Below are 22373 nucleotides of genomic sequence, written 5' to 3'. Positions count from 1 at the left end.
CCCTGTTTCCAGCTTAAGTTCTTCATTACAGAAGTATCACTGTGGTGTTGAGCTGCAGGGATTAATAACAGTTCACATAGTATCTTTTTGTCGTCTAGGAAGTGAAAGTGCTTAGAAAGAAGCACTGTTTTTCTAGTATATCACATGGGTTTCTTTCAAATACATGCTTTCCAGAAGTCTCCCATAGCTCCTACTTAGAAACACGCAGGCCCTTCCAGAAAAAGCAGGCTCACTATTGCGTTTCCAAGCCCTATTCTGAGTAAAATACTTGCTCAATCTTTGCAACATGTTAGTGTCCAGTTGCTGCAACAAAAGCTATTAACTGCCTTTTCCAGCAGTTAATGTTTGTTGCATGTAATTTTCTAGGCTGCAAATATTAAAGGGGGGCGAGGAGCTGCGGCAGGATCATGTTTTAACAGGCAGAGCCTCCAACAGCAACCCTCATTCGTGGTTTTTACACAAGGTGTACAGCTTAAGCGCAACCTCAAAATCACGATTTTTTTTTAATGGTTACTTGTACTTTTAGTATTTTTTCAGGATTAATTCCAAACTTTAGTCAAGATTTCAATAGTGACATTGCTTAGTGTTGCTTGGCAAGATCCGACTATCTCAACTCGGAATCCCCCTGGAAATACGAACTAAATCGTTATCAGCACCTAGACTTCTGCAGCTCTCCGCATGACTGGATTCTAAATTGCTTCTTAAGGATCACAAGAACTTATCATTCAATGCTAGGTAGCTTGAGCCTCTCTCAAAAAAACCCAAAAACCCCCAATCACCCAACCTACTTTCGCATCGCCCGGCGTCCGCAGGCTGGGGGCAGGGGTGAGGGTTTCCGAGCTGCGAGCTCCCGCTGCCGGGGCGCTGAGGGGAGCCGCCGGCCTCGGCTCGGCCCGACCCGACCCGACCCGGCCCGGCCCCACCTCACCCCACACACCACCCCTCGACCAGGCAGGGACAGCGCGACAAGGCACAGCCGAGCCCTGCGAGCCGCTCTGCCGCCGGAGAAGCCGCGTTCCACACACGGGGCAGACCAGAGCGCTGAGGACTCCTTGGCCACCACATCAATTCCCCGGGGTGCCCAAATGGCCGCCACTGCCGCCCCTTCCCCTCAGCAGGTCCCACCACGCCCCCGCCCGCCAGCTCTCGCGAGATCACCTCCCCTCCCGGCATCCATTTCGCGGCTGGAGCGCGGCGGGGGGGGCGGCTCTGAGGGAAGATGAAGGCGGCGGCCATGTTGGGAGCTTCAGGGCGCTTTTGGTGTGGGGTGTGCTGAGGGAGTCTGCGCGGGGAGAGCCGTCGCTGGGGGATCGGCGGAAGGTCGGGCTCGAAGCGGGAGGAGTAGAGCGCCTACTACGACTCTGAGCCGGGCTTGTTTAGTCGCTTGATCCCGGCTTCAGGATCGCTCGGCAGGGGAGGAGGAGGAGGAGGGGGGTGTCCCTGACCGAGGAGCCAGCACCATGAGCGGGGGGACGCCCTACATCGGGAGCAAGATCAGCCTTATCTCCAAGGCTGAGATCCGCTATGAAGGGATCTTGTACACCATCGACACCGAAAACTCCACTGTGGCGCTGGCCAAGGGTAAGGAGCTGGCGGAGCAGAGGACTGGGCCCTGCCGGCCCAGCAGCGCCTCGGGGCGGGGGCGGAGGGGAGCGGGACCGCCGTGCGGGCGGCGGCAGCGGAGCAGGGCCCGTTGGGGAGCGAGCAAGAACCTGGAACAACAGCCGAGTTGTCGGTGGCGTTGTGGCGATGAGGAGGCCCGGGGTGCGAGGGGGAGGCCTGCAGTGGCCCAGCCGCAGCTGCGAGGGCGCTTGGCCGAGCTGTGGCAGGAGCCCGCGTAGTTTCGGCCGGAGGCGCGTCCTCCCGCCATCCCCCCCCCGCGACGGAGCGGCTGCGGCGGGGCCGTGGCCACTCGCCAGGCTCCGCGGCGGGGGTGGAAGTGAGCAAGGAGCCCGGAGAGTGGCGGCCCCGTGGAGGGCCCTGCTCCTCCGGCCGTGGGGAGCGGCACGGACAGCCCGGGGCGGCCGCGGAAGGGACCCAGGAACGTTACCTAGCGAGGGGCTGGGAAAAGGGGTCCCCCATAAACGTGAATCCCTTAGCCGTGGAAGCGGTCCGGAGTTAGTGCGTAAAAGGGAGTGGGAGGGGGAAGCTGGAAAGAGGATTTCTTTGCATCGTAAAAATTCCAGTCCTACTGGGTGCAGGGCCGCGTATGGCTGAACTCTTCTCCTAGGGTAGGAGACGACTCCGGTCGAAAGGAGATGCAATGGGTGCCAGGTTATTAACAAAGCCGGCTGACCGTGAGCTCCTCGTTTCGGAGGTAGCTGTACTGTACTGTATAAATCGAAATTGAGTACAGACACCGGTGTGAGAACGTATTGGCCGGATAATATATATATGTATATGTGTGTGTGTGTGTATAAGAAAGTTAGTAAGATAATGTTTACTGAGAAGAGAGTCAGAGACAGGAGTAAAAAGAGGGTCTTTGAAACTGGACATCTGAAGGACTTCACTGTTTCTTGTGCATGATAATGCACTCTCAATACGAGTATATTAGTCATGGCAGTGAACGTGCAATAGAACATTGTTGGATTTTTTAATAACTTCTTTATAATAGATCCTGCAAAACAAAAGGTTACTTTACATTTCTTGATTCTGTAAAGTATTACTAAATAATCTAAATGTATATATAAAAGCAAAGAGTTTGTCTAGCCATTAGGTAAGGGGAAAAATTGCTCCTTGTGTAAATTAAATATTTGGGACTTGAGAGTATTCCGAACCCCAGTTCCTGTGGAGTTGATACTTTTCATCTCACATTGGCCTTTTTGGTAATTCTTGTTTGTGTGCCATGTCACTTTAGCCCCCACTCCCATCTGATTATTATTATTTAAGAAATAGATGCAACATCCTGTAGTAGATTTGGTTCCAGGCATAGTTCACTTACGGGGCATTTAGCTTTCATGATGTGATTTTTACTTATTTCTAAAGTTGCCTTTAGGTTAAATTACCTTGCTGGAATTGCATTATCTGGTTTAAAAAGAGAGCTATTATTTGTTTATATGAGAAAAAGATGAGCACTGCGATTAAGAAATAAATGCTTAGAAATTCCAATTGCATGCTGTTTGGTTCGTACAAAAGCGTTTACAAGAATCCCATCCTTGAGGAGCTTGTGATAGTCTTGCCCTAAATTAGACAGATTTAGTGCTGATCAAGCCGATTTTGTATGACTTCTCAACAGTGTGAAGTCATGTTATGGCATATCTGCCAAAGTGTACATATTTAAGATGAAACTACAGTTACAAATCTAATCTACTCGTCTTTCTCATCAGAAGTGTAAATCTCAACCATTCAAATTGCTTTAATAAAACTTGGCTGAGTTAGCTGAAAAATGTGTGTTTTGTAATATAGTGTCATGATTCAGAAGAGAATAAACCAGTATTTCTAGGCCACCTGGAACCAAAAATCTTGAGATTAATCTGGAAGCTTATAACAACCATGTTAGACTGCAAAACAGTTCACCACGCTCATGAACAAAATGCTCAACACTAGAGTATTTGAGTTGCTGAATAAATGAAGGACAGCTGTTGGACCCCTGAGAGTTACATTTGGAACCGTTATAATTAATAGATATTAATGAAATAGCTTTCAGTAATGTAAGTAGTTGTTAAATTTCTGGCACTTCTGACATGTTCAACCATCTGTGATAGTGTTTTACATAGTCTAATGGTACATAAAAGAGAAAACTTCCCTGTCTTTTAGAATTTTACACAATATTAATTGGGTGAAAGACTTGGAAACATAAACAGAAAAAAGTTAAATTCCTGTGAAGGCTTGAGCATTTCCTATAGTTCAGGGGTGGGAACAGGAAAAAAAAAAGGGTTAAATCTTTATCAAGTTTTTATGAAGTTCTGTGTTAGTCAGTTAAGTGACATGTTCCCTCGATGTCCTGAGGTTTAGGACATGTGTGCCAAACCAGCACAGTGTGCCACAGCAGAAAAATTCCTCTTGCCAAGGCCCGCTCCTGGCTACTAACCTCATATCTGTCTCCCGGTTAACTCTCCACCCCTGCGAGCAAGGGAGCGCAGACTGAATTAACTGTTCTGAAGGTATGAGCCCACCACAGGCTGGCTCCTTCGTGTTAACGCCGACCCTGTAACGTGGGGTGCAGGCCTCTGAGCATGTTAACAGGGAAAGGGCTGCGATGTTTTGAAGATAGATGGCAATTGAAAGGACTTGTTCTGGTAGTGGTGGTCTCATTTTAGTAGACAGGCTTCTCATGGGTGTCTTAAGAGTGCGGAAGACTGGTTTCTCTGTGTGTGTGCTACATATGAAGGAAGGCTGATAAGATTGTGTCAGTGCTGCGTATAGAGACCAAACTACGTATTTGCAGTAATTCACATTATATGGGAACAGAGTTCTCTTTTGCTTGTAGAATATATAGCTTGGCTTCTGATTAAGACGGTATTTTTCTGTGTCCATCAACAGGTAATATTTTCTGTTAACTGATAGGGAAATTTGCAATGTTTTCCTTGGATGCCATAGTACTATAATATAGTAACATGCATTAAAAAGCAGTATAGTAGTAACCTTGAAGTCAGTCAAAATCTGTACGAAAATTTGCTCACAGCACTTCAATATGAAATTGGTGGAACTGCTTGGGCATAAAGTCATATATGTGAATCCTGTTAGGCTCAGCAGTGTTACTTTCTTTCTAGCAGGCTTCTTAAGTGTGTGTATTTACACTGACAAGTTTGCCTTTAACATGTGATTGTTGCCTTTTTGTTTGTGAGTTGTAGAGCCAGTTTAGCTCATTTAAAAAACAAAATAACAAAAAACTTAAAAATGACAAGATTAAATGGATTTACCATAGTCCTGGTAAGTGTTAACAAGAGCATGTTATCTTTCACATGCTTGTTTTCATTTCCTCTCACTCTTCGGTATTTTGCTATATATGAACCACTGCACCTCATTCTGGAGGAAGGATGTACCCCAAGAGCAGCCTTAGACCTCTATCCAGCTCTGTCTCTTGGGGTTCATTAGATGAAAGTTAGGTGGTTCACTTTTTTTTTACTGGTTTAGAATGGAGAAGGGTAATTGCCAGGTGTTAAAACTGTTCCTATATATGTCTTGTGATGTTGGTGTTAATAGTAAAATATTTATCCATGCAGCGTAGCTCTCACTTAAAAGTGCTTTCAAAGCAGGTTTCTTCCATAGCTCATCAGATTTTTATTTCTATGTAAAGGTGAGATGTGATCCTGTGGTTTACTACCCTTTCTGGTGTTGCTGCTACTTAGTTCCTTTACTTTAGCTAGAAAGTAAAATACTTCAGTAACTTACTGATCACACTCTGGCTGGTTTTGTGCACCTTTAGAGACAAAATGGCTACTGGAGCAACCATCTCAGTGTGGGACAGAGAACCAATACTAAATCAACTTCAGCTGTACTTTCCAAGACAGCAAGTGAAATGAAGAGCCAAATTAATTTACTAGTTACGTAATAAATCGAGTATAGGATGGCCAGAAAGTGAAGTTGGATCTGCAGTCAAGACAGTGAAATAGGAAGGTGTGATGAATATAAAAAGCAACAGAATGAGCTACAGTCATACACATGACCAGTTGATAATGTTGTTAAGCTGTTCTGTATTACTTTAAGTTAATTTCTGTAAATTCTTCAGGTTCAGATATCTTTTTTTCTGTAGAAGACGAGAGACAGATGTCTCTTATAACGAAAGACCTGCAGTTCACTTAACAGCATATGCCCTTTTACAGCACTTACATTTTATAGTACTATTCAGAGCAGACTTTCAGATACACAGAAATAGAAAAGTTGATTAAATTCCGCTTAGTAGATGAAGTATGAACAAAATAATTGTAACTGCCTAATGTTATTTTTCATTGTAGTGTGGAGTTGATCTCTTTACCCCTGAATTATGCTTCTCAGAAAGATCTGTAGTACTTGACTGATAAGCTCTATTTATGCAGTACTAGAAGAAGCAACACTGATGGAAGATGGTGGTGCAGCCTGAGAAATGACTCAGTGTCACTTTAGACAGCTTTACAGGAAACTGCTTTTCTTGATTAATGGTTTTATGGCTGCAAATAAGTGCCTAATGATGTCTCCAAATTGTTGATGAATCTGAAAATGGAGGGAAAACTTATTCTGATAAATTAAAGCAAAATACAGATATTTTCTCAGCATAACCTGTAGTACCTTACAAAGCAAACAAAAACCTCTTAAAAGGCTAAAGCAAAGACAGTCATGAGGAATTGTTAAAGCTGCCGCGAGTTGATGTTCAGTAGAATGTGACTGTCATCATCTTTTTCTCCTCTCTGGTTTCAATTAATTGGGTTTTGCTTATAAAGCTCTGCCTCTTGGAGACATACCTCTTCTTCAGATTTTTTTTTTTTGTTTATTTCATTTTCACCTATGGTCTTATGGTGAGGAAAGGTCTTGTAGTGCAAAGGGAGAAGCCCAATAAGCTACATCACTATGCAATCTGAAAACTGTTGGAACTCAGCAAAGTACATACAAACAAATGTAAGGTCTTGGCAGGTTGCACTCTCTGCAGGTTTACTTGGGAAGATGGTTGTACCCCAGTGAGTTTACTTAATTTGGCAGAGATCATATGAAATTTACACTAGCAAGAAGATTGCATTTTGCTTAGTGAAAATTGTCAATACATACCACACAATTCCTAATTTTTAAGTCTTGATTCAGACCCCAAATCTATTGAGAAATACTTTGCTTTAGGTAATTTTTAATACTCTAGTTTCTAGTAGTATTAGCATATTTTTATTTTCCTGATTTGCAAATGCAGAATATGAAGTATGTAAACTCACGTAGTACTTGAGTCACAGGACTGACTGACCTACCTTTATTGGTGTTCTTGTTGCTATAATATGCAGAAAGTGTTAACTTCAGCAAAAAACTGCTTTGCCACTTCCCCTTACCCTCACAAAACAGTCGAAATTATCAGCATGTGAGTGATAGCATAAGTGAGATATCTAAGGAATAGAAGAGGTGTTTTTCTGCTTGATTTTTAACTGAAATTTTAAGGTCAAATTACTTGTTTATGTCTGAGCAGTTGATAATGGCAAAGAATATGCTGCTTATTTGATAAGCTTTTTTTCTCAGCAAAATTTTATCCTTTTTATTTAAAGCTGTTGGTCTCTGCAGTATATTTGAAACCTTTTTGTTGAATGTGGCTGTTTTATCTTTTTTTTTTTTTTCTCCCTTCCCAATTTTGCAGTTCGCTCCTTTGGCACAGAAGATAGACCAACTGATAGACCTATACCACCTCGAGATGAAGTCTTTGAGTATATTATATTCCGTGGCAGTGACATTAAAGACCTAACTGTCTGTGAGCCACCAAAGCCTCAGTGTTCTTTGCCGCAGGACCCTGCTATTGTTCAGGTGAGTTAAAACATATTTTTAGATGTTTGTTGCTGAAGTTATAACCTGGTAGCTTTAAGTGCTCTCTAGCTGATTGATTAAAAATTAAAAAGTTTGTTGCTGTGAAGTTCACAACCCAATGTAAAGAACTCTTTAAAGATTTTCCTCTTTTAAGTAGTGTCTTTAACTGTGAAAAGCAGGGTTGAAATCTAACTAGCACAATGCACTGGAGACCAAAGCTGCCCCTTTTCCAAAAACAAGTATTGACTTCTGGTAGACCTTGACGCCCCTTTTGAAAGGTACTTGTCTTAGGAGGGCACGCATGCAAGACTTGGAAAGGTCAGACTTGGTATGAGTCAAATGGAGTAGATGCTGAAACCTCCCTGAATCATTAGTGATTTTGTTTGGTTTGTTTTCATTATATTTTAATTATCAACTTTTTTTGATGACTGTGTCTTTAAAAGTGTTTTATCTAGCTGTGTGTTTTTAAAAAGGCTTCATGCTAAAGGACGGTTATTTGAAAAGGGAATACTTGGTTGCTGAAGGGAAGGCAACATACAACTTGAAGCCTTCAGCGTTAATTAATCTGTTATTTCATAGTAAATAGACAGACAGAGTTATTTTTGATCTCTGATGCTTGTGGGGTATCTTAAAATCATCCCTGAGAGCAAGATGGGAGTTCTTGGTTCAAATGGCGCTTGATAATTCCATGTAAGTGTTCTAACTGTTTGGTGAGATCTAAAACTCTTGATACTTCCTTACAAAGTGCCCTTGCAATCCTGTAAGGTCTTTTGCTAAATTTGGTGCAACTCCTTCCATCAGTGGCAGTGGAGAGCTGTGAAATTGCATTACTGCGAACCCCAGTAATAGTAATAACCCCACCCTCCTCCAGTACGTTTGGATCTTTCATTGCTCATGTGGGTTTTGAAACATCAGGGAAGAAGATAGGATGTTTTCCAAGTTTGCCAACAAAAGCTTAGACACGTGTTTGACAAGAGAGTCCAGTATCTGAGGTTCTGGGGAAAAGACTGCAAAATTTTACTGTACTGTTTTCCCACGTTTGTGATGCTCGAAGGGTAAAAGTGCTTCCTAAGCTGTATGTGTACTTGTGAAAATGTTTTCTGCTAACTGTTACCTGTTTTGGGGTTTCATTCAGAGTAATGTGTGCAGTTCGGTGGTTTTGTGCTGTCTCTGCTTGTGTGTTAAAACAGTTAAATTCTTGATATTAAAAGAAACAAATTTATGAGTGTTAAGGTATTTTATACATATTAGCTGCAGTGGTGATGTTAGGTAAATTTAACAAGTAGTTTTAGAGTTTGGGCATTTCTTGCATTGCAGAACTTTTTCCTACATTTTGTGTAAACATGAATTTCTGCAAGTGTGCTTTGTCTTCAGTCTTCACTAGGATCTTCAACTACATCTTCATTCCAGTCTGTGGGGTCCTATGGTCCTTTTGGCAGAATGCCTGCCTACAGTCAGTTTAGTCCAAGCCCGCTGGTGGGGCAGCAGTTTGGCGCTGTTGGAGTTGGTATGTTCATTCTTATTATTTGGTATTTTCCTATAAGTGAAGTTACATGTGTTTGCATAGACAGAAATCCATACTTATAATTCCATCAACTTCTTATCCTGAGGGCAGATCCAAAGTCATCAATCTGTATCAGTCCCACAGCTTAGCTCAAAAGTAGAGAGTCTTTCATAGCCTTTGCAGCTCAAATAAAAGGAATTATGATTGAGAACAAAACACACTATCACAGAGGGATGAGTGGGGAAGCGTTCTTGTATTCATGAGTTCATTCTTTTTCATATATATATATATATATATTCTCATTACGTTCATCATGTATTCATTATACTTCACAAGTGATGAACGCGTGAGCAGCATGGGTTGGTTGCTCCTTTATACCGCAGATGTGCTCTGAGATTCACTACCAACTTTCATTCCTCCCTTAAAGTTTTTTATTTCATCTAAAAGGTTTTTCAGCTAGGAACTTACATTCTTGTAATTGTTATGGTGACGGTGTTAGTCCTGGTGCTGACAATGTTAGCCATGTGAAAGAAAGGCTGTAGAATTGGCCATAACTTGGTATCAGTTAATAAAATGTGGCAGTCATATTTTTGTTTAAAAGATGTTAAGTGGAAATACAGAGCAGTAACACTTGTTTATTACTCTGTAATAAATTACTCTGACTATACTATGTTAATACTTGTGATACAAAAGTTAGCAGTGTGGGGTTTTTTTGATAAAAAGCATCAAGATACTACAGTCTTAGCAACTTAGTACGAATACATACGTTAAATTTAAAGTGTGTGGGAAGGACGGATTTACGTGTATTCTAGAATAACTGCCTAATATGGCTTCACTAGTCATTTAGTGCTCATTTAGGAAAAAAAAAAAAAGTCTTAACCCCAGGTTTACAACTACATTATTTCTTTCAAAGCAGGAGGTTCTTTGACATCTTTTGGAACGGACTCTTCAGGCAGTGCTAGCATGTCCCAAAGTACTGCAGTTGGTTCTGCATTTACAACAGATGGAAGATCACTAAAAACACAGATGTCTCAAGGTAAGTCTTCTTGAAGAACTCTTTGATCTTTTTTGACCTATCACACCCAATTCTAGCATGGCCAGAAATGCGAACCAAACAGCTGAATTCTGTCATGAAAACAACTGATATTAAAACCAGAAAGCACTGCGAGTCTTTGTACTTGCTCTTTAAATGTGTTTTCCTACATCTGGGCATGCTGCACAGGTAACTGTTAGCAGCACATTTGTTGTTATCCCTAAAGTATCTACATTGAGAGGTAGGACTTAATTTAGTTGAATAATGTTAGCAAATAGGTGCATATGGAAATGCAACAACTAGTTTTATTGATAAATAAAAAGTTGACAAAACTCAAGATATTTCATGCTGATGGAATTGGAAAGTCCTTCAGTCTGCAGTTTCCTTAATTGTATTTTTTTATTTATATATATATTTATATAACTAATATATATTTTTATATATATAGCTATATATAGTTTATATATATATATAGTTATATAACTAATAGCAGACCTGATTGCCTGTAGAGATAGTGACATGAGAGTTAGCTCAGCTTAGTAGTAATAGCAACTGTATGGGTAGTTTGTGTAATACCGGAGAAGGAAAGTAGAAGCAAACCCAAAATTCTGGATGCTTTTTGAGTGGCAAAGAAAAAAGAAACTAAATGTTCAGCACCTTCAACCTCACTCTTCATGCAAATGTGTTAAGGTCCAAATCCAAAAGGTGTTATTTCCTGCTCTTCCACTCTTCATTGCTGCGAGTAAAATTGCATGCTAAGATAGAGTCATATTGTTATTTTTAAGTTTATGCAGTCACGTTAAAAGGCTAGTATCACTTCACTTATAGTAAACAGGTTTTTTTCCTAATTGTAGTTGGGATTTGTATACCAGTTAGGAGTGCTTTCTAGGATTAGTTGAGCGGATTACCAAAAATAGGTTCTGCTTTGTTGCATTTATTGAAGGAGGAGAAAACATAAGCTGGGGATTTACTGTTTCTCTGTTGGAAGAGGAACTTGGTTTTCTATAGGTGAAATTAAAACCTGTATGATTCTTGGACTTAATGTCTGACACATGCTCCAGATGAACATAACATTCTGCCACAAAATTTCCCGTGGGGCACCAAGAAGTTTTTTCAGTGTCTCTTTGCTTTTAAAAATATTTGTCATCTTTGTAGATCCGAAGTGTGGTGTAGTGGTTGTTTTTATTTATTTGTTTGGGTTTTGTCTTCTTTTGTTCAGCTTTTTTATGGGATACGACATTATTCTTTTCTTCTACTTACTGAGACTTGAGTCTTATTCTAATTTCTTAGTAGATTTACTTACATGGTCTCATAAACTTGTCTGGCTGGATCAAATGTCTCCGTTCTAAACATGCTTCTGGCTCTAATCAGTCATGCTGCAAATGGAAATGTATGAACAGCACTTTGTGGGGAAGCTTTTGTAGCTCCTCCATCTGCATTATGCCTGGCACTGGCTGTCACTGTTCGTTTATGTTGTGATGATCATACAACAGGGTGTGCTGGATGAAATGAAATTTCAGTGTCGTAGCTGGATCTCTGGCTTTGGGAGCAGCCACTTCCCACTTGGCTTTCCAGGGAGGCAGAAAGAGTATTTTTACCTCCAGTCAATCGAAAAATTTCATTCCATAGCTAAATGCACATCATGGATGGGTTGGTAGGGATTAATTGTCCTACCCATTTTTTTCTTTTAGACTGGGGGAAGGGGAATTGCTAAATATCCTTCATTCTGGATAGTGGATCTGAGGGTGCAGAAATATTTATTTCTTCTTTGGACACAGCAGTCTTGATTGGTAAGGCAGATAAACCTGTCAGTCTAGATTGGTTGAGACCAGTAACTCAAATCTGGATGAGAAATAACTTTTGGTTTGGTTTGGTTTTGTTTTTCCCCAGGTCGTTCAAGCCCTCAGCTAGACCATTTGAGAAGGAGCCCCACCATGGAACAAGCCGTGCAAACAGCTTCAGCCCACTTGCCCACTCCAGCACCAGTTGGGAGGAGGAGTCCTGTACCAGCCAGGCCTTTGGTGTCTGCTAGCCAAAAATCGTTAGAGAATCAAGAGCACAGACGAGGTAGCTTTTGGATAATTCTCATACGGCTTATTTTCTTGCATACACATGTGAAGTGCTCTTAAAAAGAGTAACATGTAGGAATTTTCCTGCTGTCCGTTACTAGTAGACTGGCCAGCAGAGACCTGGATTATATATATTTCTTTTTTAAAGCCAAGCATATATTCTAAATTTTTTTTTTTCCTTTTATGAAGTTAAACTTGTGGTTTACTTTTATAGGTTTGGATTTTTTTGAGATCTGAACTATATAACTATATACAAAAGTATGATCAAAAATACCTAATTGGATAAACAAATCATTTTTTTATTTCCAACTTTAGCTGAAGCACACAAGGTTTCAAGATCAGAAAATGAACTCAGAAATGAAAACAAACGACAAATTGGTAAATCTTGTTTTGAGAAATAGCTACCATTGTTTTCAGACTTCATTAAGTTTTTTAAAAGTCTGCTAAAATACAGCATTGTGTATAGTTTGCAAAGTGCTAGGATTTTGTTTTTAACGTCCAGAGATCTTGCCGTTCGGATTACGGTAATAAAGAATGTATGTATTTAGAATGCTTTCACATGGTTGTTTCTAGTGGCTAACAATATGTTTGCGTTGGATCAGAATAATACGAGCACAAAAAGCCAACGTTAAAGAGAAAATCTCTTCTGGTTGCTCTATATTAAGCGATTTGAATAAAAATACAACACCAAGCAGTATTCATGGATTTATAAATATAATAGCATGAAATAAAATCTGTTACTTTTCTACAAAAATACATGACTGAAAAGCCACTAACATTTTAGCCCTTCTTCAGAAAGCTTTTAATGACTCCTAGAAAGTCGTTTAGTACTATTATGCTTTCTGTGTCACTGCCCTAATTATTTTAAGTGAACTTACAAATTACAAGCTGCTCCGACAGGATTTTTAGCAGCAGAAGTGCAGGAAGAAGTGCATGAAGCCTGAACCTGTTACCCCAGGAATTAAAAAACGAAACAAAAAACCCCACACGAAAAACCAACCACCCCTACTGCTCTTAAAATAAAACCAGTCTGCAAACCAAAACCAAACAATTTCCCTCTTTCAGTTCCAGGTGGACCTTCAGCACGGAGAGGCCGAGGAGGCCACAGAGGAGGCCGAGGAAGATTTGGGATTAGGAGGGATGGTCCAATGAAGTTTGAGAAGGACTTTGACTTTGAAAGTGCAAATGCGCAATTCAATAAGGAGGAAATTGATAGAGAATTTCATAATAAACTTAAACTAAAAGGTAAATCAATTTTTGCTTTAGATTTCAGCATGGAAAAGCTCTATCTTGCTGGTTTAATGCTACCTTGGAGAAGAACTTCTGAAAGGCATATTGTACTGTTTTATTTACAGTAATTAAAAAATAAAAATTAAATCAATGAACTGAGATCATCTATCTAGTTAATTTAATTCTTGGGTCAGTATTCAGGTTTTGAAAGAACTTTAGCAAATTCCATACATCATGTTTGAACAAGGCTATTGGTTAAAAATGCAAATTACTTGAGCAGAAGTCCCAATAGAGTGAGTTTACTTTTGAGTTCTGGAAAACATGCAATGAAAGAAAACACGTATGTTTTCAATTATTAATAGACCAAAGGCAATCACAAAGACATGAGTTTGGGATCAGAACTTTGCTGGAGGATGCATGGGAATTTCCATCTAAGAAAGTTTCTGTAATTTCTTTGCTTTTAGCCTTTTCCTGAGAAGCAGAGGAGTAGTTCAGATCCGTACTGCCAGCACTTTAGGTTTAGTTTTCTAGCAGGCTTCTGTCTTAATTACCTCATTTTCTTGTGACCAGCCACCTGCTCATTACAGTGCTGCTATTTTGGGGCAAAATTGTTACAGATTAATACAAGGAGTTACTATTTCAGTAAATGATTGGCTAAAAGCTGGAAAACAAGAGGTATGAATAAATGCTCAGATTTCAGCGTCGAGAAAAACCACCAATAGAGTCCCATAGGAATTGTTCTCTGGTACTTGCCTGTTTTTCTGAATCATTTTAAAATGAGTGACAGTTTGCTGTTGATACTAATTTTTTCAGAGCAATAAAAAGGAAAGGTTGAGCTAACCATAAAGAGCTATTTTATGAGACAGTAAGTTGTGTGTGTGTTGTGGAAAGGTTGAGCTGGTTATCTGAAGTTTATGCACAGCATCATGAGATTGAAGCTGTGAGTATGTAGGATCAAGGCTGTAAGATCGTAATAGCTGGTTCTGTCGAAACATCGCCTTTTTCAGTACCCGTCAAAACACTAAGTTGAACTTAAGGCATTATTAGGAAAGATGTATGATAAAGTCAGTCCACGGCATAATATTTTGAATGCTGGCTCTGTCTCAGGAGATAACAGCAAAGCCAGGAGACAAAGGAGAAGAGTTAACAGGGATGAGCAAAGACATGGAATGGCTTTTATATGAGGAATGACTGAGTGAGGCTTTTAAGTCTGGAAAGCAGGTAGCTAGGAGGTTATAAAATAGATGGCTATCGCATCTGTGCTACTGCAGGGTTTTTTGCTAATTAAACCCACAGAGAATGTAGAGGATATCAAACCTCCAGACAGCAGCAGAAAAACATCCTAATTTATGTGTCAAATTATTTGACTTCCACATGGAATTTTGGAGGGTTTTTTGTAATTTTGAGCATTCGGTATAGTTTGTGCCTGCCTGGGAATAAGTTAACAGTGCTATTTTGTGTAGTGTGATGGTCTGGAAGGCTTCTGTTTTCTTTTATTTTCTAGAAGATAAACTTGAGAAACCAGAGAAGCCTGTAAATGGAGAAGACAAAGGTGACTCAGGTGTTGATACCCAAAATAGTGAAGGGAATGCGGATGAGGAAGATCCACTTGGACCCAACTGCTACTATGACAAAACCAAATCCTTCTTTGATAACATCTCCTGTGATGACAATAGGTACGGGCTGTCGCTGGAGGCTTGTTAGGCATCTTAGTGCCTGCTGCTGTCATAAGGCAGTGTCAGCACTACTCCTTACTACTCCTTACCATCTACTCTGAGTGGAAAAGAGTACAGCTTACTTCCACATGCAGCAGGCAAAAATAAAATGGGAATATGAAGCACAACATTTCTTTGTGGGCAAGTGCAGTATGTTATTAGAAAGGCGTTTTCAAATGTGGATTTAGAACCGAGCTTCTAGAACTGAGTGTACATACTCTGGAATCTCCAGATTTACTAAAAAGGGTTTTTTGTTTTGCTTTGCTGCTGAATTATCACTTTAGTTAAATCAATTATGGCTGTGCTTTGGTAACGGTTTGAGTAGATGACATTACTGCCTTGGCCAGTAGTATTGTTTAGTGGGAAGATGGCATTTCAGGAAAAGCACAGCTTATCTTTTGCTGTTGCCTTTTTATTGGCCAAGCCAATGTGGATGCTGACCTATTTTGCATGATGGGGGGAGGGAGGATTGTTTTGTTGTGCTGATAGCTAGATAAAATAACCTCTGTAACTGCAAACTCTTACTTTCTCTTGCTTGTTTTAAATTACAGACAGCTGTTATTTATTTACTTTATTCATATGATGCTGTGTGCAGAGGATACAGACTGTGTCTTTCTATGTGGGAAACTTACAGCATTATTAATATATAATTAATGATACTGTAACACATCCCTTTTCATTGAGTTAAATGAGTTGTGGCAGACATCTAGATTCTTGCAGAAGGGATAATTTGGAGATGTACAATGTGATTAATGTATCATTTTTCATTTAATGGGCTTTCTGGTGAAACTAAGCCAGGCGATCTTCCTTCTGAAGCATGTTCTAAAACAATCCTCGTTCCTTCTGTGCGGCAGAGAACGGCGACCCACCTGGGCTGAGGAAAGAAGACTAAATGCCGAGACCTTTGGAATCCCGCTGCGTCCTAATCGCGGCCGTGGAGGGTACAGAGGCAGAGGGGGGATTGGCTTCCGAGGTGGAAGAGGGAGAGGAGGTGGAAGAGGTGGCTTCACTGCCCCCCGAGGATTTCGTGGTGGATTCAGAGGAGGCCGTGGAGGCAGGGAGTTTGCTGACTTTGAATATAGGGTAAAATACATTTAATCTTACTATGACCTGATCCGCTGCTCTTGGAAACTAGTGGTGAAAGAATTCCTGCTTTTAGATTTGATGTTGAACTAGAATTTCTTGAGTAGTATTTTGCAGATACTCGGAGCTGCTTAATTGGAAGTCTGTCAGCATTGAAATTTTAGTTACAGAGCATCATTTTACTATTAACAGCAACCAAAACTAAAAGCTACCTTTCCTCACATGCTCTAAATACTTGTTCTGTAGCTGCAATTGAGGGGGGGGGGGGGGGGGGGATAAAGTAAAAGTTCTGCAGATTTAATACAAGTGTTAGAAATGTGAATTGCAAGCATTTTTCTAAGCAATATTGTAAAATGTAAAGATTGAGAGGGAGTAATCGAACTTGCTTCTAGTGTGCAACAAGCTCTTCTGAATTCTTTGTGAATGAGCTGGCACAAAGCCTACAGACTTCCAAGATCCTATATAACCCCTAAAATAGAGTAATTGAAGTTACTTAAGCATAGTGACGACCTTTTGCAAAAAGGAAGATAAAATATTCGAGTTCTGTAAGGTCCTGTGACACACTTTTTTAACTGTGACTTCACACAGTTACGTGCAGCGGCTGCTGGAAAGCTAAGGCAGGAATGATGTTTTTCAGCCAGTCATTCAGTAAAAAGGAAATGTGGGAGATAAGGCATAAAAGCCTCAGGAAAAAATACATCGCTGTCCATCCCACAGAGAAAGTGTTTTTAAAAGATTAAAACAAGTACTACTGCTTTATTTTTAGTTAAGGGAACTTTTAAGCTTCATTCATATTTAAGCATTACATGCAAGCCACCATGTGGCCAGCTGCAGTAACCTGATGAACAAACACACTTTCATCATCACGGAACCATAGAAATAGTCATCTTTTCTGCAAGAGCTGTGATGGCTAAAAAGCAGAATCTTCCTTTACAGCAGAGTTATATGATTTGGTGCTTTTGCAATACTGTAAGACATCCGTTTCTCTGTTTGCTGAACTTCAATCTTCCCAGCAGCCGTCCAGAGGAAGGACAGAGCTGGCTGTCGGCCCCAGCCGGTGAAGTGGGGTATTCTGTGCCTGCGGTACCTGTGGGGCATTCCTTTTATTGGAATCAACAGAAATTCTCCTCCTTACCAAAGCTCATTGATTGTTCAGATGATGTAAATCAGCGGAGCTCAGTTGCCTGCAAAACCAAAATCCTATAATAATTCCAGCGCAGGCTGTTTTTCTTGGCATGAAGCGTGTATATTCAACTCGAATGTTAGCTTGCTAAGGAACAGCAATAATACTGGTGTACTGTTTAGAATCAGTAACAAATACAATTAACCAGATTGGTGCAAGTAAATGTAGCCTTTTACAATTCCAACTAGGACAGAAGAACTTTTTCTGGCAGTTTACTGCATGAGCAGTTAGAGTTTTGCAAAACAAAATCTTTGTTTTCTGTTTGAAGATGTAAATATTTTTAATTAAAAAAAGGGGGGGGGGCAGGTAGCCTTTTCTCATCACAGATTTCTGACTGTCCCTCAGATATTCCTTCATTAGTTTGCAATAATTAGTCCTGTGATTTAAAGACATTTTTGGTAGCTGAGCATGTATTGAAGTGAGGGGCTGAAGATCGAAGATGCGAATTTCTGAGGGAGATAATTCTGCAGCCTTCCAGATAAGCAGGAGCGGGGGTGAGGAGTGGGGACTCACCAAAGTGAGGAGCTGCTTGATGGTGCAGGTGTCCCAGGCCCAGGGGGTGTGAGGAGATGCCACCCTGCTCCTGTAGGGAACTCTCCCAGTGCAGAAGATGGGAAGTTCAGTGCCTCTTCTCCCAGCGCTGTTCCCAGGTGAATTTGTGGGTTTTGTTCTGCAAAATTAACTTTTATCATTCTGCTGTTGTTCCCTCTAGAAAGACAACAAAGTTGCTGCATAGTCTACGAGAAAGCTGAAACCGGGTGAACGACTAGATCTTCTGGATCCAGAGAGTTAGTTTCAATCTCTGCAAAGAATGAAGTTAATTTGCTGTATACTTGTCACCAGCACTGGGATTTAACTATTTAATTTCAAAGGGGTGTAATGCAGTTACTTTTGAAAAATGGCCATCTTTGAAAACAGTGAGCATTAAATATATTTGAGACAGAAGGATAAGTAATTTCTTATGTATAGTTAATTATAAAGCAGTACTTCGATGGAGTTTAAGTATTTTTTCATCACTGAAAGGATTTTTCTTATTACTAAACTGTATTTGATAATTGCTTCAAGTTGTAAGGACAATTGTATGCAGAAGGCCGTCGATACTGTGAGTGTTTTGATCCACTGAAGGTTGTTTTTTGGAAATCCTGTAATATCCCTTTTGAGATAGTTGTACTTTTATCAACTAGGGTGCTGGACAGTAGGAAAACTTGCTTTGTCAGTCAGATATGTACACACAGTAAATACTGTTTCTTAGGCAAAGGAAACTTTTTATATAGTTGTAAAATTCCATTATATCCCATTGCCAAAGAAACATTACAAACTTTGTATAGCTGTATAAAAAGCAACTAATTTTTTAAAGAATAAACATTTTTAAGTCGGCAAACATACTGTGTTATTGCAAAAGTTGATATGCTGAAGAACACTGAATTAGTTGGGGTTTTTTTCTTTAGCAGCTTTTCAGGCTTAAGTGTTTGATTTTATATTTGGGCTATAATGAAGATTTGAAAATGTTCTTCCATTACACAAAACTGGATACACTCTTCACTTCTCTTGCAAGAATTTTGATTTTTTTGTAGTTACTGGCATATCACAGGATTTGACCAAATTAAGGAGCTATTTTCAAATAAGGAGAAAATAAATTTTCGTATGTCAAAACTTGCGATTAATTTTACTTAGTGATAAATATTAACTTTTTTTAATACCGGACCAGGCACACGAGTTAGTGAATCTCCTGGAATGCCTGGGCCAAAAGTATGTCTCCGTTTGTCAATTCTTGAAATGTTAACTTTGTTGTAATACCTGTAGGCATAAGCGATTTAAAGAATTCTTAGTGTTTGAAGTTGTTTGCATTTTGATAGACCGTAGCTCGGAGACAGGGGGGCTCTGGCTCAGACCATGAAGTCACAAATGACAGAGTATGGACTTTTTGCCAATTCTGAATGACTAGTTACACCTTTTTTTTTTTTTTTTTTTTTTTTGATATGCTGAAATAGAAACCTGGTCATTTGTGTCTGTATATGTATATGAAGGCCACAGGAATAAAGGGATCCAAAGATTAAAACGTTTTGATCTAATTTGCTGATTTATTTTTTATCTTTTACTTCATCTTCAAAATGTTCAGTGGTGATAAAAGGATGTGGAAAAACTGCACTGTTGGAAAATCGGAGTATTTAAAAGTGGTTGATAGAATCTTAATTTTATAACTTTTGTATAGCACTACAAGGAAGTATTTTGTAATTGGTTTCCTTATTAAGTCAAGTAGAAGTTAGGTAATATTGTTTAGTAATGTTTTTTGGGGGTTGTGTTTTTGTTTTTTTTTTTTTTTTGCATGTTAACAACAACTGCCTTTTTGGGATCTATCGATCATGACTCTTGAACCGCCGGGGGGGGGTGTTTGACCGTAGAGGCGAGTGCTGTCCTGTCGCAATAACTCTGTAATACTGTACCAGGTGTCCCAGGCTTTATATTTAAACACCATCGATTTTGTAAATAACCCGTGACGGATGGATGCCCTCAGAGAAGGCCTTTCCCTGGGGGGGATGAGGCGGGTGCCTGGGAACCAGCACCTTGTGTACCTTGCTCCGCCAAAGGGAGGGTTGCTCTTTTTTTTTTTTTTTATTTTAAACCAGAATAAATCGTTCAATGAAATCAGGCGCTTTTTTTTTGACGTTATTTCTGTGGTTCTGGGGCACGTTTAGTCCCGCCCGGGCCCGGGCGGGGCTAAACGTGCTGAGGGGACGGTTCCCGTCAGCCATTGCGCCGGCCGCCATGTCGGTGGCCTTCGTGCCGGAACGGCTGCGCGGGAAGGCTGAGGTGAACCAGGAGACGCTGCAGCGGGTGAGGCGGAGGGGCGGCGGTGGCGGTGCGGGTCCGTTTTACGGTTTGGCTGAGGTGAAGCCGCCCGGGCGGGAGGCGGTGGTGCGGGTGCGGCTGAGGTAAAGCCGGCTCGGTGTGAGGCGGGCGGAGGTACGGGCCCCTTTCGCGGCTCGGCTGAGGTGGAGCTGGCCCGGTGTGGGGGAGTGGTGGTACGGGCCCGTTTCCCTGCTCGGCTGAGGTAAAGCCGGCTGGGCGTGAGGCGGGCGGTGCCGACGGAGGTACGCGCCCTCCTCCCGGCTCGACTGAGGTAAAGCCGGCCGGGTGTGAGGCGGGCGGAGGTGCCGGCCCCTCTCCGGGCTCGGCTGAGGTAAAGCCGGCCCGGCCTGAGGCAGGCGGTGACGGCGCGCTCCTCTGCCCCAGTTGCTGGAGGAGAACGACCAGTTGATCCGGTGCATCGTGGAGTACCAGAGCAAGGGCCGGGCCACCGACTGCGTACAGTAAGTGCATCCCCGCGGGCGGGCTCCCACCCCGGCCTGGCCACTCGCCACCACTTCCTCTGGGCCAAGCCGGAAGGCCAAGCGCCTCACAGTCCCCCGGTCTCTGACGAGAGTGAGAGACTGTTCCTGGTCTACAGAGCTTTCCTGTCATATTCTGTATAGAATAATGCCTGCTGCTTTTTGTCAAGGTTTTAATTCTGTGTTAACATGAAAACCACCTCTGTTGGGCAGGCTTTTCTCCCAGCCCGGTGCCTGTGAAACGCCGAGTGGCGTTTAGAGCCAAGCAAGGCAGGCAGCCCGTGGCTCTGCCGCAGCTCCGCTCAAGCCCGGGCTGGCAGCCGTGTCTGAGCCGGGGCTGTGCTGGCTGCAGGGTCCAACCAGCCCAGCAGCGGAGCTTTGCCATCTCCCGCCCCAGAGCTGCTCTCCGGCAGCGCTGCAGCTTTTCGGTGCTGGATCATACAAAGGTCTTAATGTGCATGTTTACTATCAAAGCTGGTAAGTAGAAGGTACTTGGAGTGCGGTTCACTGCAGTATGCAGAGCTTTAGAATAAAAACAGGATATGAAGGTGTTCGCCATGACTTTTTTAAAATTATTATTTTTTCCCTAAGAGCAAATATTGATCACATTCCAAAAGTGACTGTTAAAGTGTGAGCAGTTTGCTAGAAAAAAACACGCTTCCCAGATAACGTGTTTCTTCCTCTCATAGGTACCAGCATATCCTGCACAGGAACCTCATTTATTTAGCTACGATTGCTGATGCGACGCCACCCAGCACGCAGAAGGCTGCAGACTGACTGCACACGCCTGGACACGAGCAGCGATGCTTTAGGAATCTGTAGAAATACTTAGTTTGAGTCCCACTTTGAGAGCTGAGAAGGTGTGGGCTTGAAAAGCAGGCATAAAGTTATCCATACTTCGTTAAAAACATGAACGTAGTTTTTGATGTAATATTAGGCTATTTTTTCTCCTCATTCCTATAAGCAGAACTTAAGGGCGATAGTTATCATACTCCCTGTTCCCCTCTGACAAGCCCCATGTAGCCTGCTTGGGAAAACAGCCCGGTTGTCGGGACAGCGCTACCACAGATGCCTTCGGAGGACTCTCTCAGTCTCGTTGAAGCAGAGGCTGTTTCCTGACAGAGGTTGTATAGTAACAGGGTAAGCATTTGGGTGGTAACTTCTGACTCCAGCATGACAAAATCAAGTCAGTCATACATCGCCCTATTTATAAGCGGTAGACTGCTTTGTATCTTGTATCATAGAAATTGTGTTTAATAAACTAAAGATGTGCTTTGTAAACTATAGTATATTGCAGAATCACAGAGTATTTTTGGTTGGATGGGACCTTTGAGATCATCGAGTCCAACCAACAAAAAAGAAATAAAAAAATCCCAGAACACCAAACACCAAACCAAACGCCCACAACCACACCCCACCCCGCCCACAAACAGACAGAAACCGACCATCTCGGGCACTAGAGCATGCCCTGAGGTGCCGTGTCTACACATTCCTTAAATCCCTCCAGGGATGGCGACTCCAGCACCTCCCTGGGCAGGCTGTTCCAGCGCCTGACCACTCTCTCAGTGAAGTAATTCTGCCTAATATCTAATCTAAACCTCCCCTACCCCAACTTCAGACCATTAATTAATCCATATTGTGGATTAATGTAACATGTTAACAAAGGAGCAGCTCGGTGATGTAGCAAAATGGAAAGATGGGACCATTGCATAACTTAAAACAATTAAGCACAAGGGAGAAATCGAGCCTTTACTTCGGTGAGAGAAGGCTGCGTTTGCCCGAGTTGTGTCAAGAGTTTTTGGTTGACAGGCTCTGTA

General features: G+C 41.6%; 2 protein-coding genes across 11 annotated transcripts; both read left to right on the top strand.

The window, feature by feature from the left end:
- Positions 1-1186: 1186 nt before the first annotated feature.
- On the top strand, positions 1187-19875 carry LSM14A (LSM14A mRNA processing body assembly factor). Of its 10 annotated transcripts, none has more exons than XM_074158181.1 (10): positions 1187-1581; positions 7247-7410; positions 8785-8917; positions 9831-9950; positions 11838-12014; positions 12332-12394; positions 13082-13261; positions 14751-14922; positions 15816-16044; positions 17940-19869. In XM_074158181.1, the coding sequence occupies exons 1-10, from the start codon at positions 1461-1463 to the stop codon at positions 17961-17963; spliced, it is 1383 nt and encodes a 460-aa protein (XP_074014282.1). In that variant the 5' UTR covers positions 1187-1460; the 3' UTR covers positions 17964-19869. The 10 variants fall into 10 exon arrangements, with proteins under 10 accessions (XP_074014282.1, XP_074014281.1, XP_074014286.1 ...); XM_074158180.1 differs by having other exon boundaries at positions 1203-1581; positions 9828-9950; XM_074158182.1 differs by having other exon boundaries at positions 1206-1581; positions 9828-9950; positions 13088-13261.
- A 114-nt stretch (positions 19876-19989) lies between these two features.
- Positions 19990-21844, top strand: SS18L2 (SS18 like 2). Its single transcript, XM_074157999.1, has 3 exons — positions 19990-20062; positions 20462-20538; positions 21246-21844. Exons 1-3 carry the CDS (start codon positions 19994-19996, stop codon positions 21331-21333), a joined length of 234 nt encoding a protein of 77 aa, XP_074014100.1. The 5' UTR covers positions 19990-19993; the 3' UTR covers positions 21334-21844.
- Positions 21845-22373: the final 529 nt, after the last annotated feature.

This window comes from Numenius arquata, chromosome 13 (assembly GCF_964106895.1).
Source record: "Numenius arquata chromosome 13, bNumArq3.hap1.1, whole genome shotgun sequence".
NCBI lineage: Eukaryota > Metazoa > Chordata > Aves > Charadriiformes > Scolopacidae > Numenius > Numenius arquata.
This window is presented reverse-complemented; position numbering and strand designations above follow the sequence as displayed.